A 20,912-nucleotide genomic window follows, 5' to 3' on the forward strand; every position below is an offset into this window, starting at 1 on the left:
CCAGGGGGTACATGACTTTAAAAAGTTTGGGAACCACTGGACTAGCCTATCAATAATGGCACAAAGTGAATCCTATTTATATTCAACAAACTATCATGACATCAGCGTTTGTTAACGAGTTGCTAAAAATACATAATGGGCGATAACTGCCCGCTTGCATATAACGTTAATGCTAATTAATTGAACATCTAACGCTAGCGTTGCAGATCAGTGTTTAATGCTCACTGCTGCAACAGAATGTCATTCTTGTCAAAACTGATGAGACAGCTCCACCTTATGCATGGAAGACAATAGTTGAGCATTGACTAGCCTATCAATATAGCCTTAATGGCACAAAGTGAATCGCATTTACATTCAACAAACTATCATGACATCAGCGTTTGTTAACGAGTTGCTAAAAATACACAATGCCCGCTTGCGCATAACGTTACCGCGCCAATTAATTAAACGATCTAATGCTAGATACAACTCACAGCCAGACTGTCAGACTGAGGGATCTGATAACCGCTAACATCATCAACAACAACTTGCGTAAGCTGACCCACCTCTCGATTATTTCTCTTGTCTGTGGAAACCAGTCCCAGTTCCACTTGTCTCCGCACCGCACGCTGCCTGCCTCACAACAAACCCACACCGGCTAAAGTGGGCGTAACTTTCCCCGCATGCTTCTACATGACAGCCAATCACCAGCCGTATTAGAGCGTGGTGTGCAAGCATGTCGCATGATTATAGGCTCAATGACGCTGTTTTGTTTTGGTATCGAAAATTGGTATCGATTGACAAGGGAGGCTTCGATACCCCTTAGTATCGATGTTTTCATTTCGGTGCCAAGTAAGTATCGAAACTCGATACCCAGCCCTAAGTACAACAGGGTCAGAGTTTAACATGTATAAATCATAACAGCAGCAGCAGTACAACAGGGTCAGAGTTTAACATGTATAAATCATAACAGCAGCAGCAGTACAACAGGGTCAGAGTTTAACATGTATAAATCAATAGAGCAGCAGCAGTACAACAGGGTCAGAGTTTAACATGTATAAATCAATAGAGCAGTTCAAAACACAATAGGATCGAATACAAATGAGTAGATTAGAGGAAGGGTTTAATGCTGAAATCCTCATTCAGGCCTCTAGGGGTGAGGGTATCCAGTGTGTAGATGCAGAATAGTTCTCTCCTCAGGAGTAAAGAGTCGAGGTCGCCTCCCCTCTGGGGGCAATGGACATTCTCAATACCAAAGTATCTGAGAGTGGAAACGTTATGACGAGCCTTAGTGAAGTGGACAGCTACAGGGCTGGATGGATCATGATTACGGATGGCAGACCTATGCTCAGTGATACGGCTTTTGAGGGTTCTTGTTGTTTTCCCCCACATAGGCGAGCCCACAGGGACATTGCAACATATAGACAACATTTTGTGTTTTACATGTTATAATTCCCTCGAAATGAAGCCTTTTACCCGAGTGTGGATGGTTGAAGGTCTTAGTTTTATAGGTGAAATGACATTGTTGGCAATTCCCACATCTGTAATTGCCTGAGAGGAATTGACTGAGAAAGTGAGAGGGGGAGCGGGAGAGGGAGCAGGTCTGATCTCACCAGCATATTACGAAGATTAGGTGTTTTTTTATAGACCGCACAAGGAGGGACATTAAAAGAACCCATAGCAGCAATTATGGAGCGTCCAGGGGGTGTGTCCACAAATGATTTATGAATTTTAGGAAGGGTGTAAAATACAGGTGAGATGGGATACTCAACTTTCATAAATGCGTGTTCAGGTTTCGTGATAAGTTTATTTTCAAGGAGCTGGTTGAGTAGACTGTGAACCTGTGTCTTAAAGACAGAAATGGGGTTGTGATCCAACTTTCTGTAAAACTTAAGAGTTGTTGAGTTGCTTTTAAATTTCCCTGTCATATGAGTCACGGTTGAGGACCACGATAGCACCCCCCTTATCTGCACTCTGAACCACCAATGTTTTATCATCCCTTATATAGCCTTAAGTTCATCCAGTTGTTCCTTAGATAGATTATTCCTCACTTTGTACTCCTTTCTTTTACTAAAGATAGTAGACGCATCCCTCTCAACCAGTCTACAATAAATGTCCAGAGATGGGTTTCTGTACTTCGGAGGTATAAAGTAGGATTTACCTCTAAACTTGGTAGAGGATTTCAAAGGAGTGGGACTGCTGTTCTGAATTACTAGGATATGACTTTTGTCATTGTGTTTTATCTGCAGACTAAGCGGTTCAGTTCAATAAAAGCCTTTATTTTTTGTATTGATTAATTGAGTGATACTTTACTAAAACAATCATATATATTATATCAGGAATGTTCTTTGTTTTGTGTTCACAGTAGTGATGTCAGTTAGATTTGGTTAGGTCAGAGCTATGGAATAGTCTTTTAAGTCATCCATCTTTGCTCAACACATCTGTCTTTTGTCACCCCAGGTGTGCAATAAATACAGGTTAAGAACTTATTTCTTTAAATACAAAGATGTGAAATAATTATCGGTTATTGTATCAGTTATCGGCCAGGAGAAGCAGATAATTATCGGTTATCGTATCAGCTGAAAAATATCCATATCGTGCATCCCTAATTTACAGTGGATATCACTGTGTGTGTGTGTGTGTGTGTGTGTGTGTGTGTGTGTGTGTGTGTGTGTGTGCGCGCGCGTGTGTGTGTGTGTGTGTGTGTGTGTGTGTGTGTGTGTGTGTGCATGCGTGTGTGTGCGTGTGCGTGCATATGTATGTGTGTGTGTGTGTCATTACATGACCTAATACTTAATGTGTTCTCCAGAGTCCACCAGGAGAGGTCAGAGGTTCCCAGTGGTCAGTCTGTCCAGGAGCTTCAAACAGACCTAGACTCCATATTTATGGTGTGTAAATGTACAACACATTTTACTGCAGCTACTGAAATACAAAACAAGTACTCTGGTCTTATAACAGTCTGTTGTTGTTGTTGTTGTTGTTGTTGTTGTTGTTTCTCCCCTAGTCTCTCCCCAGACTCAAATATTATGTTGAATCGCTGCGCTCCCCATACTACACAAATTAGTCTGTGCCACTTCACAGCCACTGCTGGGGTTTGAGGGCGGGTCTAGGCGGGTTGAAATTGAATGAGTGACAGGTCATAGGACCAATGAGAGAGCAGTTTGAAAAATGGGCTGCGCCTCCCATGCAGAGCCATCTAGATAGAAGAGTCCCGACATCTCCATTTACTCCAATGGACCAGTTTTGTTACTCTCAAGAGTTCCAGGAAGTAAGGTCCTGGATTAAGCAGCACTGTCGAGTTGCAGCAAAATAGACAGTTTAGCCACTTCTTAACACATTGAGTGCCAAGGACGTCTGTGGACGTCCTAAAAAAAAGTAACGAGGAGTGCCAAGGACGTCTGTGGACGTCCTAAAATCATAATTCATATTATTCCATAATTCTGCTGTTTAAGGTCGTACCCAGCCAGTGAGCATGAATCCCTTCAAGGGATCACACGGCGCCACCTTAAACATCTACACGGGAGCTGCACCACCCACCTCAGATCCTTTACTTTGTGCAGGAGAAAGCAGAGAAAGCCGTGATCAAAGCGAAACCGATGCATGCTGCAGCCAGAGCCATATAGATTGCTCTGTCTGCAGCTGGCTGCGATCCGCGCCCACAACTGAGCTCTTCTGCTTCTGTCTATCTGTCTGCATATAGTTTCTCCACACGATTCCCTGCCAGAAAGGCAGCACCCGAAGCCGAACGGCCAAACCTTTTCCTTCAGTCCCGTTTGGCATTTCCTTGTTGCGCTGGGATCCGGGCAAAAACGGAGGCTGAGAAAACAGACTGTGTGCGTGTGGGGAGGAGCCCGCAGCTCAGGGGGGGGGGGGGGGGGGGAGAGGGGGGTGGGGCACGCAGGCTGCACAGAACTACACCATGTCACTACATCAGAAAATAGTAGCTAGAGTCAGTGAATGTGCTTGAAATTAGAGTGCAAAAAGTATTCATAAAAGTGACTTTATCTTGAAAAGTAAAAAAAGACAGCAGAAAACCCTTGAAAGTGCTCTTCTTTCAGAGGCTGTCATTTCATAATGGAACTGTCTAGAAACAAAATTTCTTCTTTGGAAGAAGCAGGAGTGTCCAATGTTTCATTAGAGTCCAGCCCTGTCAATATAGCCCTAATAGAAAAAATTCTATAGCTGTTTTCAACTGAATGGAAGTGAATCTGGCACAGGCTCCAGACAATTTTACTGAAGCGCTGTGGCACTCAATGTGTTAACATGCAGTGGAATCCGTATTATAACCCGCTCCTAGCCGGTTGGCCTGCATGTTAAACAACAATTAGCCGGCCTACGCGCACTCCCGCGAGTCCGTATCTTATTCACCTCGCTCGCCGGTGTAAGATCCGGATTAGCGCAAAAGGAGCTCTTGTTTAACTGTGGCAGGTCATTATCCGCAGATCCGTCCACACACACAGCGTTGAGCAGTGAGAGAGAGGCAGCGGGGAAGGAAAGTGAAAGTGGAGCAGAAACGCGCTCTCCTGAGAAAACGAGGCAGCAGGATGACTGAAGCAAATGAAACAACTATCACAAAGAGCAGCCGAGATTCTGACACTTTTTGCGCGATGCGTGCCGCTCTATCTGCCTGTTTGTCTCTCTGCCAGTGCCCGCATGTCTGTTTAGTGTGCGTGTGTGTTTGGCATGTCATTTTTAACGCTGTTCATAATGAGCAGAGCGTGTTTAGGCTATCGTACGGCTCCATCCCCAAATTAATTTTCATCGTCCCTGACGCTACTGTGCGCCCACACTGCGGAGTGGATAGGAGCTGACTGACTCTGACTGATAGGCTATCAAACTTTTGTGGGGAGAAATACATTTAAAACTAGTCAGATATGACTTGAATGTCATAAAATAAATCACCCACAGTGATTGACTACAGTCCGACCACTATTTTGACTGCGCGGCTTTATGTAGCTTAACAAAGGCATTTTTGGCACATTGCCACCCCTCGTTGTCGAATGGACTCCATTAAAACGACATGTTTTTTGAAGTCTCCAGATTTGTCGCTAACGTGATGCAGCCAATTCTATTGTGTGAGGCAGCCATAGGGAGGCAGTGTTGTGTGACTGTGCATCCACACTGTGGAGAGGATAGGAGCTGACTGACTGATAGGCTATCAAACTTTTGTGGGGAGAAATAAATTTAAAACTAGTCAGATATGACTTGATTTGTTTTTGTTTGGTTACAAATTCGCTAAAGCTGTTTCCTATCACATTTCTTGTTTTCGATACATGCTACCGCCGCCCTGAAAATATCCTGCTCTGTCTAGCCTGACATGATCCAGATAACATGTTTAAAAGGCACTTTTGTGTTGTACTCTGAAAGGGTTTTAACCCCCTTGAATCAAATTGTACATTATCAGCTTTATTTTAGCATGCAAAAGTAGCGCGAGACCCATTCCTGGCTGTTCATTGGCTAATGAGTCTCACATTTTGGTCCTCCGCTGACGCCACTCTCTCTCTAGAGGACACTACTCCCGTGTCGTCTGATCGCAGATTGCAAAGTCGTTACTGAGTGGTGGAGACTGAATCCACCACTGGCCAATCACTGGCCAAGTGAACGGTTCACTTCCGTCCCCAGCTGGCTGAGGGGAGTCTCCCAGACCCAGAGAGAGATCTGCAGCATGCAGTAACATAGTGTATTCGCTAGGGGTGTCATGATATTTCGTTGCACGATATATCGCGATATCAAAACGTCACGATATGCGTATCGTCAAAAAAAAATGATATCGTAAAAAAATATATATATATATTATGAATAATAATAGAACAAATTTAGCAGAATCAACACGCATGAGTGAGAGGGTAGACTACTACTGGCATGGCAAAACAGCTCAAGGGGTACATAAGATTACATAAGTTTAGGGACCATTGAGCATGAGTTATTTAAGAAATAGATTGTATACTTTATTTTTCTTTCACCATGCAACAAACATTTAGTTTGTGACAGTGTGACACATTCTATTGCAAGAGAAGCATTATCTTCCATGTTGTTTTATAGTTATTATAATAACAATTTCCAAAAACAGCCTTTGTTTTGTATTTTGTGTATTTCAAATGAAATTACTATTTTTCCAGTATTTTCCCCGGGCTCCTTTGAAAAGAGGTTTCGATTTCAACGGGACTCACATGGTTAAATAAATGATAAATAAATACATAAAAATTATTAACTTTTGTTAAAAAGAATATTGTTAAAATATCGTATTGTATCGTTATCGTAAACCCAATATCGTGTATCGTATCGTATCGTGAAATTAGTGTATCGTGACACCCCTAGTATCCGCGTATTGGCTGATCACCAATAAATATGTTTTGATAAGTTAAATAAGCAGTGACAAGCAAACCTTCTGTCTGGAAAGTTTTCAAACAATAATAATAACCATAATAATAACATTAATAAAACATAATTATCAAATAAAGAAAGCAAAAAGGGATGTAATGAGTACATCGGTCTGGCGTTGAGACTATTTCTCCCCAAACCTTGTTCCATCAGGAGGTATTTTGCCTACTTCCTGGTCCTAATTGTAGATAGGAATTTGTTCTTAACTAACTTCTTACCTGGTAAAATAAAGATTGTTGGTTGATGAGGTCTTCAAGCTGCACTCTTTAGACCAGTGGATCTGATGTTATTACAGTATTATTATTATTATTTTTCATAATGTTTAATTCAAATGTTATTCTGTTGCAGCTGCTTGAGGAGAACATTGTCACTTTTGTGAAGAAGGAGCTGAAGAGAGTCCAGCGGGTTCTGCGTCCAGATTACCCAGAATGCTTAGAGAGCCAGAGGGAGGAGGAGGAGGCGGTGGACAGTGAGGAGGAAGAGCAGAGGAGGAGGAGCACAGAGGGTTTTCTAGACATCACACTGCTCTTCCTGAGGAGAATGAAGCAGGAGGAGCTGGCTGACTCTCTGCACAGCAGTAAGAGGCTTTACAGCTTTAACATGATGGAGGGAGGAAGTGGTGGGAAAATGGGAGATATATGATTAGTTAAATATAGACATTTCTCATGAAAGATCGATTCAATTCCAGATTGTAAAATAATATTCACAATCTTCATGAATCATCAGCTAAAATCATTGATTTATTCATGTGGGTGCATAATGCTGAACACAGTATTATTTAAGATCAAATGCCACCACAGATGCATTTCACATTGGGTAGCACACACAGTCAGGACCTGTTTATCCACCAGTGATGAGCAGAATAGATGCCATGGGGTCAGGAAAAGTATGCATTCACATATTAATATTTACGCTTCTCATATTTACAGCAAAACATCCACTGATTGATGTAATTTGTCCTTTCAGAAACTCTTGCTGCAGTGTGCCAACGTAATCACAAATCCAGTCTGAAGGAGAAGTTCCAGTGTCTGTTTGAGGGGATTGCTAAAGCAGGAAACCCAACACTTCTGAATCAGACCTACACAGAGCATTACCTCACAGAGGGAGGGAGTGGAGATGTCAATGATGAACATGAGGTCAGACAGATTGAAGCAGCATCCAGGAAACTAGTGAGACCGGAAACAATCATCAAAAGTGAAGACATCTTTAAACCCTTACCTGGAAGAGATGAACCAACCAGAACATTGATGACAAAGGGAGTGGCTGGCATTGGGAAAACAGTCTTAACACAGAAGTTCACTCTGGACTGGGCTGAAGACAAAGCCAACCAGGATATACAGTTCACATTTCCATTCACTTTCCGAGAGCTGAATCTGCTGGAAGGGAAAAAGTACAGTTTGGTGGAACTTCTTCATCACTTCTTTCCTGAGACCAAAGGAATCTTCAGATTTGACAAGTTCCAAGTTGTGTTCATCTTTGACGGTCTGGATGAGTGTCGACTTCCTCTGGACTTCCAGAACAATGGGATTGTGACTGATGTTACAGAGTCGACCTCAGTGGACGTGCTGCTGACAAACCTCATCAAGGGGAAACTGCTTCCCACTGCTCACCTCTGGATGACGACACGACCTGCAGCAGCCAATCAGATCCCTCCTGAGTGCATTGACATGGTCACAGAGGTGAGAGGCTTCACTGACTCACAGAAGGATGAGTACTTCAGGAAGAGATTCATAGATGAGGAGCAGGCCAGCAGAATCATCTCCCACATCAAGACTTCACGAACCCTCCACATCATGTGCCACATACCAGTGTTTTGTTGGATCACTGCTACAGTTCTGGAGCTTGTGTTGAAAACCAGAGAGAGAAGAGACATGCCCAAGACCCTGACTGAGATGTACATCCACTTCCTGCTGGTTCAGTCCAAACAGGCGGATGTCAAGTATCATGGACGAGCTGACAAAGATCCAATCTGGAATAGAGAGAACAAGAAGATGATTCTCTCTCTGGGAAAACTGGCTTTTGACGAGCTAGAGAGAGGCAACCTAATCTTCTATGAAGCCGACCTGAGAAAGTGTGACATTGATATCAGAGCAGCCTCAGTGTACTCAGGAGTGTTCACACAGATCTTTAAAGAGGAGCGTGGGCTGAACGAGGACACTGTGTTCTGCTTTGTCCATCTGAGCATTCAGGAGTTTCTGGCTGCAGTTTATGTCTTTCTGTCCTTCATCAAAACTGGTGTCAATCTACTGTCAGAAACTCAATCAACATCCTGCTGGTCAACACTATCAAGAGGCAACTCTAAACTAACGCGTCTCTACCAGAGTGCTGTGGACAAGGCCTTACAGAGTCCAAATGGACACCTGGACTTGTTCCTCCGCTTCCTCCTGGGTCTTTCACTAGAGACCAATCAGACTCTCCTAAGAGGCCTGCTGACACAGACAGGAAGTAGTTTGGAGACCAATCAGAATACGGTCCAGTACATCCAGGAGAAGATCAAGGTGAATCCCTCTTCAGAGAAAAGCATCAATCTGTTCCACTGTCTGAATGAGCTGAATGACCGTTCTCTAGTGGAGGAGATCCAACAGCACCTGAGTTCAGGAAGTCTCTCCACAACCAGACTCTCCCCTGCTCAGTGGTCAGCTCTGGTCTTCATCTTACTGTCATCAGAAGAAGAGCTCGATGTGTTTGACCTGAAGAAATACTCTGCTTCAGAGGAGGCTCTTCTGGGGCTGCTACCACTGGTCAAAGCCTCCAATAAATCTCTGTAGGTGCATGCATAATTTGATGTCTTCAATATGAAATGCAATATACAGAAAAACTATTTTCTAATTTCTTGTTCATGGATAATTCTTCCCCAGGTTGAGTGGCTGTAAGCTGTCAAAGAGAAGCTGTGAAGCTCTGGCCTCAGTTCTCAGCTCCCAGTCCTCTAGTCTGAGAGAGCTGGACCTGAGTGACAACGACTTGCAAGATACAGGAGTGAATCTGCTCTCTGCTGGACTGGAGAGTCCACACTGTAGACTGGAGAGTCTCAGGTCAGTATCCCTTAAGCCCATGGTACACCAAACAAACATTCTCCAACAAACACGGACAAACACAGATGTTTGTTTGGTGCCCCATTGCTGGCTGTCGTGGTTTGGAATTGTTTGGAGATGTTTGGTCAGATTCAACATGTTCAATCCTTTATAGAGGTCTTCACAGGTCTACTCGGGTATTACACATAATGATAGAATAGATAGTGATAGAATCGGACCCGACCCGGACCCTAATTGATCATAATAAATGTGGACCCGGACGGGTCTCGGGTCGGGTCCAAGGTCCTAGGATCCGAGTAGCCCCGTGAAGACTTCTATAATTGATCGAACATGTTGATCAGCGCTGATCATGAGAGAAACGTATGAAAACACACAGCGCGCGCCGCACGTGAGGCTTTGTTGTCACAAACTGCAAGTAAATCCATAGCGAGAAGAACTAGCAAGAGGGTTCCCTCTGCAATGCAAATTACCTCCTCATTTGCCTGAGGTGCATTTGTGCGCATGCGCACGCATACTTCGCACATACTTCGCACATACTTACTAATTTACTTTGAAAATGACGGTTTCCCGTAACTTGTGAGTGATTTATATTCAGTGTTGGGCAAGTTACTCTGGAAAAGTAATTACTGATTACTCCTTAAAAAAGTAATAAAAGTTACTTTACTTGTTACTTTTTCAAAAGGTAATTAGTTACGTTACTATAGTTACTCTCTTCTCTTTTTTTTTTTACCCCAAACACCTTACACTTAACTCATTGGCTGCCAGCCACTTCTGGAAAACGGATGCTCCCAGTGCCAGCCCTTTCAGAGCGTTTTCAGTGATTTCTCAAGACCCACAGAATATTGTGTGATATTACTATGTAAACACCGAACACGCCCAAAGAACGATGAGACTCTCTTGTATCATCAGCAAAAAAAAGTTTATTGATATCATTTTCCGTTCTTTAGTTATCAGCAGTAGAAGATAGGTTGGTTTCACCAAAAACAGACGTTTCAAACTAGAAGCTGAGATAATGAGCCTTTTGTGAAATGAAGCATTTCAAGCACATCACTGACTCTGAAGCTAATATTTTCTGATGTAGTGACACCTCAAAAATTATTTCCTTCAATAAAACAGCAAAAACAAAGGAATTTTGATGGCAAAATAATATTTTTTAGCTGCAACCAGCAGCGCTGGCCCCTGCGTGCGCAGACCCTACACCTTCTTGCTGGTCTTGATTTACTGCTGGTGGGCATCAGGTATTTCAGCTTGTGTTTGCCAATCTGTCCATCGAGCCTGCTGTCTGGGTCGGTGTTGTATGGTGCCCTGCGTGCCCCACCCCCCTCAACTGCAAACTCCTCAGTGGGAGTGTCTCTGGTGGCTCTCTGCTCTGAATTTTCTGCTGCACGTTTCAAAGTGCGCTGGCTGCACCCAGCTCTATTTTCACAGCGCTCCGCCGTTTTTGTACGCCGGCTCCCAGCGCTTCCAGCTGAGAATGATTTGGCTTTTCAGAAAGACGCTGGTGTCGGGTGCTCCTTTTCTGGCAACTAATCATGTGGAGGGGCTATCGCAGCGGAGACGGAGGGGCTCAATTGTGGGAGCAGATTGGCTCCTGTTCACAGCTAACGTTACAGCATGCATCGGTTTCCGTTTCCCCATGCCTTCTTCTACTCTTTTTTCTCATCTTTCTCTAATCCGGAGAGCACTGACGCCACCTAATGGGTCCGTAAAATAGCTTATACACCTTCAAAATCCCCCATACTTTTACAGGAGATGCATCAGGCTTTGATCCACGTCCCACCGTCAAAAAACGCAATTGACGTCTTTAGACGTCATTGGCACTCTACGTTACTATTTGAATTGACGTCTTTAGACGTCATTGGCTCTCAATGAGTTAAGTGTACACTTACCCAAAGTGGATCTGTTAACTCATTGAGTGCCAGCCACTTTTGGAGAACGGACGCTTCCAGTGCCAGAGTTTCTGCGCGTTTTCAGTGATTTCTCGAGGCCCACAGAATATTGTGTGATATTACTATGTAAACACCGAACACGCAAAAAGAACAAGGAGACTCTATTGTATCATCAGCAAAAAAAAGTTTATTGATACCATTTTCCGTTCTTTAGTTATCAGCCGGAGAAGATAGGTCAAAAACAGCAAAAACATGCATTTCTATCTAGAAGCTGAGATATTCAGCCTTTTGTGAAATGCAGCATTTCAAGCACATTCACTGACTCTAGCTAATATTTTCTGATGTAGTGACCTGGTGTAGTTCTGTGGAGCCTGCGTGCCCCACCCCCCTCTCCCCCACTCAGCTGCAAACTCCTCCCCACATGCACCCAGTCTATTTTCGGAGCCTCCGTTTTTGCGCCGGGCGGCTCCCGGGCGACTCACAGCGCGACAAGGAAATGCCAAACGGGACTGCAGGTAAAGGTTTGGCCCTTCGGCGTCGGGTGCTGCCTTTCTGGTGGGTAATCGTGTGGAGAAACTATATGCAGACAGACAGACAGAGGCAGAGGAGCTCAGTTGTGTGCGCGGATTGATTGCTGTTGGCAGGCACCGTCAAGCAGCAGCCAGAGCAATCTACATGGCTCTGGGCTGCAGCATGAGCGGTTTCTCTTTGATCACGGCTTTTTCAGGCTGTATTCCTGACATTTCTGTAATCTGGAGAGCACTGTCGCCACCTAAGGGTTCTGTAAATTAGGTTAGACACATTCAATAGCTCTCATATTGTAAGAGGCGATGTAAGAGGCTTAGATCGACATCCCCCCGTCAAAAAACGCAATTGACGACTTTAGTCGTCAATGGCACTCTACGTCACTAAATGAATTGACGACTAAAGTCATCATTGGCACTCAATGAGTTAATTAGTGAACTGTTACACCCATAGTTCCTGTTGTTAGCTGTCCAGATGTCAGATGTAGTGGAAACAAAAGCCACTTTCACACATGCCTGGAATTCAGCAGTTATCTAGAGGGCATTCGGATGGCAGTATATGTGCGAACACGTTTTGGGGGGGTATGCGCGCTCCCGCGATCCTCCTCCTAGTCGCAGGGAAGTGTAGCTCCTGCCCTACACACAGGGGCGGATTGTCCCCCCCCCCCTCCAGACCTCCGTGAAGTAGTCAGCTCAGTGAGTGCATGAGGACAGACAGAAATGATCCGATTTCCTTTCTGCATAGCTTCGCACAGCACACACATTTAATGAGCATTTTTGGACGCAAGGGTCGTCCCGCTTCCCAGTATTGGACATCGCTAGGTAGGGTATCTGGATCTGGTTGCGTTCATGCCTTTGATTTAACGTTTACACAGCGTTTGTGAAGATTCAAGGGGAGAACCGCAAATTCCAAGTAGCGTCAAGTCAGGCAGTATAAAACAAAAACTTCCGTGTATAACCTTCGCAATAATGGCAATTAAATAAAGTAAATGCACGTGTAATCAATTTTAACCCGTAGTGAGTCGACCATTCTGATTTTGTGTTACTAAGTAATACAAAATTTATTTTATTTTGAAGGTAAAAACGTCTAGCTTCCTGTATTCTGTATAATTCTAGTAGGTTTGATGCATTTTAGGACTGAACATAGCAAAGACCTGTATTCTTTGTAGTGCTTGCAACTCGAGGAAATCGATGCATCTGGGCGTGAGTTGTAGGGTTGTTTAATTAATTACTACCCTTATGCGCAAACGATTATATGCTGTGAACGTTAGGCAGTTATCGCCCATTATGTATTTTTAGTTTTCACAACTCCCCATTGTGTGGTCATGCCCAAATTCCCCCACCCCCGCCCCCTCTCTACTTTACAAACTCTGCGGAGGTGCTACTCATGTGTGAAAGCAACATGCCTCATGTCTGAAAGGGTACACTTCACGTATCATCCGGCGCAGGCTCAGTGGGGAGCAACCCTCACCTGATCCGGAGTTCATGTGTGAAAGTAGCTAAAGTCTACCTCACCCAGCATCGCCTTCAACTTAGCCTCCATCCCCGCATATTCTCTCTCGAAGTAGCCAGCAAACGTCTTCCTCTGTGCCAGCTTGACATTGTTCTTCGTGGGTATTTTCTCTATGAGTGCGGGCGAGTCAACAGTGGAAATAGGTAGCATCTCGTCCATGATATACCCAGCATGAGTTGATGAGCTGAGATGTCTTATGCTGTTTTGGTTTAGTCCCCATCCCCCCAATCCCCCTCCCTATGCCCCCCTCACTATTGTTTTTGTCTGTGAGTTGTTGTTACTTCATTTTAGATCAAAATCCAATAAATATATTGTAAAAAAAAAAGGGATATACCCAGCGATGAGCTTCTTAAGTCCTTCTCCACTTACGGCTGGTTTTCCTCGGCTGAAATCCAGTTTTTGTTGTTTTGCTGGAGGAGTATCACTGCCACTGGCAGTAGAGGCTGCCAGTGGATTTTTCAGGGATTTTCTCAAACAGTTTCACAGTGCTGTGCTGCCCTTTAACACATTGAGTGCCACAGCGCTTCAGTAAAATTGTCTGCAGCCTGTGCCAGATTCACTTCCATTCAGTTGAAAACAGCTATAGAATTTTTTCTATTAGGGCTATATTGATAGGGCTGGACTTTAATGAAACATTGAACACTCCTGCTTCTTCCAAAGAAGAAATTTTGTTGAAGACAGTTCCATTATGAAATGACAGCCTTTGAAAAAAGTGCACTTTCAAGGGTTTTCTGTCGTTTTTTTTTACTTTCCAAGATATAGTCCCTTTTATGAATACCTTTTGCACTCTAATTTCCAGCACATTCACTGACTCTGGCTGGTGTTTTCTGATGTGGTGGCGTGTGGTGTGGTTTTTGTGCAGCCTGCGTGCATTACAATCTTTATTGGTAAGGATCATTGAATGGATTATGCATTACGTCACGGTCAGGCAGTGTCTGCAGTGTCTGGCAGGAGCAACCAGGGGAGAACACATTAACGTTAGGTAAGAAAGATGCACAAAGTTTCATTTATACAACTTGTAATAGCAATTAGCAAGCACCTTTGGCTTGGCACCGCAAGTCTCTGCCTCTGTATTTCTTGGTTCTGTACGGGTCCGGTGTGCTTGGTTCTGTCCGGGTCCGGTTCTCAGGTTTCTAATAATAGACGGGTCCAATCTGGGTCTGGGCACAAATCTCCCGGGGCCATTAAGGTCTGGGTCATTTTGGACCCAGACCTCTAATCCTTTAGCCCAGTTATACTCAACTTGTGGCCCGGGGGCCGCATGCAGAGTGGCCCCCTGACCATTTTCTAATTCACAATGAAAACTAATGTTAAATAAAGTTTGACTGAGCTCCAGCTAAATTGTCAGATATTGCAGCCTGCTTGCCACCCAGGCACTTGCTATATGTAGCCTACTTAATTTATATGATATAAATGTAACCAAACAGGTCGGCGTTGTGCACACAGGATAAGTAGGTTCATTTTCTTTTGGAGAGAGAAATTTATTGATTTGTTTGGGAAGTGCGTTTACTCTGAACAAATTTGAGAACTGAACTGAATTGAAGAAACTGAATTTCTACCTTTTACTGTACAGTACCTCCAATACACTGGATATTGGGTTTGCATTCTCACTCTGATTATTGCTTGTTAACATTCTGCTTGGTGGTTCAAAAAGTGGCCCCCAGGCAAAGCAAGTTGAGTATCCCTGCTTTAGCCCATAGCACACCAATCAAACATTCCCCAACAACTGCCAGCATTGTTGTTGTGCTTTAACCTGATCAACATATGGCTATTTACATCCTGCCTTACATACAGATTACTATCATTTACATCCTGCTTTACATACAGATTACTATAGTATCAGCAGACAAACACCTGTTGGTGATTTTCTCTGTCCATGTATTTTTTAAACCAGGTGTGATACCAACATTTAGCCCTTCATAGCTCCTGTGAATGACTTTCCATGAGGGCATTTCATTCTTTCCTCTGTGCTGCCTCAGTTGTTGAAACCTTTACTTTACATTACTTTATTGATATTTAGCAGACGCCTTTATCCAAAGCGACTTACAGCATGATCCTATACAGCACACAATAAAACATGAATAGACAAAATAGAAAAACAATTAAAAGTGTGGGAGATTAAAAGTGTGAACAATTAAAGGAGCATACATTTCAGAAACAGATAATTAAATTAAAAACACATGGAAAGCAGGCAGAGAGGAGGGAGGGAATTCAGGAAGGGTCTATGTGAAGTCTGAAGAGATGAGTTTTAAGTTTTCTGCGGAAAATGGGTAGTGATGCGGCAGTCCTGATGTCAGAGGGAAGTTCATTCCACCATCTTGGGGCCAGGTACGAGAAGAGTCTCGACCGAGAGCGGCTTCTGAGCCCACATAGCAGGGGAGGGGCGAGACTTCCTGCACTAGTGGAGGGACGGAGCGGGCGGTGAGAGGTTTGGAAAGTGACCATAGACTGTAAGTATGAGGGGGCTGTTTGGTGAACGGCCTTGAAAGCCAGTGCCAGAGTTTTGAATTTGATGCGTGCCAGGATGGGAAGCCAGTGAAGCTCTCGGAAAAGGGGGGTGACATGGGAAAATCTAGATAAATTGTAGACCAGACGGGCTGCTGTGTTCTGAATGAGCTGAAGAGGAAGTATTTCTGAAACAGGGAGGCCTGCCAAAAGGACATTGCAATAGTCGATGCGCGACAAGACCAATGACTGTACCAGAATTTGTCTAGCTTCTCTGGTGAGAAATGGGCGGATCTTGTGAATGTTGAAGAGGGAGAACCTGCAGGAGCGTGCTGTTGTGGCAATGTAGGCAGAGAAGGTTAGTTGGTGGTCGAGGATCACTCCCAGGTTCTTAGCTTTTTGACATGGAGTTACGATGTGGTTGTCAATGGAAATGGAGAGGTCAGTCAGGGGGGATTCTTTGCCAGGGAGGAAAATAATCTTGGTTTTTTCAGGGTTGAGTTTGAGGTGGTGAGCAGCCATCCAGACACCAACGTCTCTCAGGCAGGCAGAGATCCGTGACCCGATTGAAGTGTCAGAGGGGGAGGGGGGGAGAGGAAAGGTAAAGCTGTGTGTCATCGGCATAGGAGTGATAGGAAAAACCGTGAGATGCAATGACGTGACTAAGTGAACCCATGTAGAGGAGGAACAGGAAAGGACCTAGAACAGAACCCTGAGGGACACCAGTGGAAAGGGTGCAAGGAATAGAAAGGGAACCTCTCCAAGAAACCCGGTAGGAGCGGTCGGAAAGATAGGAGGAGAACCAGGAGAGTGCAGAGCCAGTGACACCCAAGTCAGAAAGGGTGGAAAGAAGGATTTGGTGGTTAACAGTGTCGAAAGCAGCAGATAGGTCCAGGAGTATGAGAACAGAGGAGAGGGATGAGGCCTTGGCGGAGTGAAGTGCCTCAGTGACAGCGAGAACAGCAGTCTCGGTTGAGTGAGCGGGTTTGAAACCAGATTGGAGAGGGTCAGACAGATTGTGCTGGGAGAGATAGGTGGAAAGTTGACTGGAGACGGCACGTTCGATGGTTTTGGAGAGGAAAGAGAGGAGAGAGACAGGACGGTAGTTATAGATGGCAGTAGGGTCGAGGGATGGTTTTTTTGAGTAATGGTTTCACAATGGCAGTCTTTAGGATGGTTGGAAATAGACCAGAGGAAAGAGAGGAGTTAATGGACTGTAGGAGGGCGGAAGGGATCGGGTCCAGGGGGCAGGAGGTGGCGCGGTTGGATGTTACCAAACCTGAAAAAGCAGAAAGGACTTCTAATATTCTGTCAGACAGTGAGGAGGGAACTCTCAAACTGCAGCACATAACCACAGAGCTGACTAGCCAACTGTATGAGGCAGTAACCGTTTTGCTAGAGTTTGACGGCATTATCACAACTAATTTCACAGTAGGTTACTAATAAAATTTGACATGGCTTGATTTTTGTGTGTGTGTTTGTGTGTGTGTGTGTGTGTGGGGGGGGGGGGGGGGTGCACAGTTTGTCAGGCTGTCTGCTCACAGAGGAAGGCTGTGCTTCTCTGGCCTCAGCTCTGAGCTCCAACCCATCCCATCTGAGAGAGCTGGACCTGAGCTACAATCATCCAGGAGGCCCAGGAGTGGAGCTACTCTCTGCTGGACTGGAGGATCCACACTGGAGACTGGACTCTCTCAGGTATATACAGTATTTAAAAAGCATCACCCTCCCCTATTTCCTCCAGTGACCCCTTCCACAAATAACAAACGGTCCCTATTACATACACTGTAGTGATGCGCGGGTCAGGTTTTTTTAAGGTCCGCCCCAACCCAACCCGTCATTGGAGCCAGCCCGCACCGCCCGCCCCGTTAAAATATCTGAAAATTCGAACCCAGCCCAACCCGGCAGCCCGCAACGGCCAATTTAATGTAATATGTCTCCGGACTCAGGAGGAGCACAGCGGAGCTTCCAAGGTGTGCAAAGTAGCTAATAACTCTGTCTCCCCCCTCTCTGTCTCTCTCTCTCACACACACACACACACAGACACTCACATGCTGCCCTGCGCGACAACAGTTGAATGGATGAATTGCGCTGCTGCTTTCATGTCGGTCTTTCTTCAATTAATCCATGGTCTTCAGATAGCGCGACCGACTACGCTTCCCCAAAGTGCGGATGGCGTGACCGCGCAGTGTTTCAAATGGAGGTAGCAGGTAGAGGTAGGTAGGCACTATAGGCAGGCTACAGAAACAGTTCTTATTCTTCCCCATTTATTTTAATTACATCATGCGCTCTCAATTGGCCATGTTGCAGTAGTAGGCTAAACGTATACGTGCAGCAGGTGCGCACACGGCTTGCAGATACGGCCAGACTCGCTGTCTGATTTCTTTTAATTACCTCATGCGCACTCAATTGTTCACAGCCTACTCACGTTGCAGTAAAGTTGACAAATAGATCACAGTCGAGTCCACAACAGAAAATCTGCGGTGGCATTATATGGACACTTCAAATAATAATGACAGCGAATAATCCTTCCAAAATGTTTGTTTTGAGACCACATAGGCTACCTCATTGAAGCGTTTCTTTACTCCATGTAGGCTATAGAGAGTGCAGCAGGAGTCTGTCTGATTGTGTGTACCTACGTGTGAGAGAGAGTTAACGTCTTTAAGGTTAATTACTCTGTGTGTTTCATTGCTCTAAATTATTTAATAATGTTGCTTTGTCACGTTCTGAGCCTGCCCCGCCCGCACCCGCGATATTTTCATAATTTGCCAACCCAGCCCGCCTGCGGGGCGGCCCAGCCCGCGGGACCCGGCGGGTTCTGGGTGACCCGCGCATCACTAATACACTGTATATGGAAAACCCTTCATAGGGAAGGTTTTGTTTCAATCATCAAATAGAATACTCTGGTCTGACTTTGTTTCCCCCACAGTGTGGACCATGGTGGAGTCCAGAGGTTGACACCAGTTCCGAGGAGGTGTAAGTGTGTATCTCCTTAATAAATGCACGGCCGTCTGTCTGTATGTTCTCTGTTTATCACACATCTCGAGAGCCGTTCGTCCGATCAACTTCAAACTTGGCGAGTGCGTTTCTGAGACACTGAGAAAATGCAGTGTTGAATAGTGCAAATTAGACATGTGACATGTTCAATATTAACTCATTGAGTGCCAGCCACTTTTGGAGAACGGACGCTCCCAGTGCCAGAGTTTCAGAGCGTTTTCAGTGATTTCTCGAGGCCCACAGAATATTGTGTGATATTACTATGTAAACACTGAACACGCACCAAGAACGAGGAGACTCTCTTCTATCATCTGCAAAAAAAAGTTTATTGATCCCATTTTCCGTTCTTTAGTTATGAGCCGGAGAAGATAGCTTGATTTAACCAAAAACAGCAATTTTTTTCTAGAAGCTGAGATAATGAGCCTTTTGTGAAATTAAACATTTCAAGCACATCACTGACTCTGAAGCTAATATTTTCTAATGTAGTCACACCTCAAAAATAATTTCCTTCAATAAAACAGTGAAGGCCAGGGAATTTTGTTTGGCAGAATAATATTTTTTAGCTGCAACCAGCAGCGCTGGCCCCTGCGTGCGCTGCTGGTTGCAGCTTCTTGCTGGTCTTGATTTGCTGCTGGTGGGCATCGGATATTCTGGCTTGCGTTTGCCAATCCTGTCCTGCTGTCTGGGTCTGTCTGGGTGTTGTGTGCTGCTCTGCGTGCCCCCCCCCCCCCCCCCCCCCGCCTCAACTGCACACTCCTCCTCCGTATGGAAGTGTCTCTGGTGGCTCTCTGCTGAGTTTGCTGTGCACAGTGAAGGGTGCGCGACATCCAGCTTTTTTACAGCGTTCCGCGTGTGTTTGTCACCCGCAACCATGCTTCCAGTTGAGAATAATAACAACTCCACGGCTGATCATGCGGATGTGCTGTCGCAACGGACATGGAGCGGCTCAATTGTGGCAGCAGATTGGCTGCTGCAGGCACAGCTACAGTAACGTTATGCTTCATGCATATCGATGCATACGGATGCGATGCGATTTCCGTTTCCCCAACGACTTCTTCTTTGTTTTTTCCTTGCCTTTCTGTTATCTGGAGAGCACTGTCGCCACCTAAGGGTTCTGTAAAATAGGTTAGACACATTCAATAGCTCCCATATTGTAAGAGGCGATGTAAGAGGCTTAGATCGACATCCCCCAGTCAAAAAACGCAATTGACGACTTTAGTCGTCTTTGGCACTCTACGCCACTATTTGAATTGACGACTAAAGTCGTCATTGGCACTCAATGAGTTAATACTTTTAGACAAGATTTTTACTATAAGCACTGCCCCACTGGGATGCACTGGCGAGCAACCAGCGAGCCGGAAGCTGTGTGGCGCTGGCGGAGCTTAATAATATATGTGAAATGTGTGGACCTATAGGAGGTAAATCTGTGCATGGATTTTATTTTCTCCAGCAGATATCTTAAGGCTGCAACACACCACCAAAACTTCAAAGGACTAGCGGCAAAGAATGCCGACTGTTGTATCACCTCACGTCTCCTGTGTCGTGGCCAAAAATGTGCACTTGAACACACTGCAAAGACTACAGCCAACAGTCAACTAGTATACCACGTACGTTCTGTGACTGCATGAGACCATAGTCAAGTCAAGTTTATTTGTATAGCCCTAATTCACAAGCATGTCTCAGAGGACTTCACAGAAAATATGTCTAGCTAATTCTAGCTGACACAACAGTAGCAATTACAGTAGTAATGATAACACATTGAACAATCATATGATAGAGAAATATAGAAAATATAGAAATATAGAATAGAAAGGGTGCCATGCTTTAGGGTAGAATGGGTGCTATGCTTTAGAATAGTGGGGGAGGAGAGATCAGGAGAGGGAGGAGGTGGGGAGGGAATGGGAAATGTGGGGGAGGAGAGAGCAGGGAAGGGGAGGAGGTGGGGATGGAGCAGGGGAAGGGGGATAGAGGTGAGAGCAGGAGAGGGGAGGAGGGAGGCAGAGTGGGGGGATGTGGGGGAGGAGAGAGCAGGGAAAGGGAGAAGGTGGGGAGGGAATGTGAAATGTGGGGGAGGAGAGAGCAGGCAAGGAGAGGTGGGGAAGGAGCAGGGGAAGGGGAAAAGAAAGAGAAGGGGTGCCATGCTTTAGAGCTAATT

The 20,912-nt window shown here is 45.0% G+C and overlaps 1 protein-coding gene across 1 annotated transcript in view; it reads left to right on the forward strand.

Annotated features, from left to right (window-relative positions):
* Positions 1 to 2,091: 2,091 nt before the first annotated feature.
* The window catches only part of LOC310789122 (protein NLRC3-like), a gene marked incomplete at both ends in the record, with an annotated part of 126,101 nt that continues 107,280 nt past the window's right edge, over positions 2,092 to 20,912 (forward strand). The window contains 5 exons of the mRNA XM_083650716.1: positions 2,092 to 2,129; positions 2,789 to 2,867; positions 6,709 to 6,937; positions 7,327 to 9,124; positions 9,219 to 9,392. Of these exons, the coding sequence (XP_083506842.1) occupies positions 2,092 to 2,129; positions 2,789 to 2,867; positions 6,709 to 6,937; positions 7,327 to 9,124; positions 9,219 to 9,392 (2,318 nt within the window). The remainder of the gene's footprint in view (positions 2,130 to 2,788; positions 2,868 to 6,708; positions 6,938 to 7,326; positions 9,125 to 9,218; positions 9,393 to 20,912) is intronic.

This window comes from Poromitra crassiceps (genome assembly GCF_964638095.1).
Source record: "Poromitra crassiceps genome assembly, chromosome: 14".
In the NCBI taxonomy this organism is placed as follows: Eukaryota; Metazoa; Chordata; class Actinopteri; order Beryciformes; family Melamphaidae; genus Poromitra; species Poromitra crassiceps.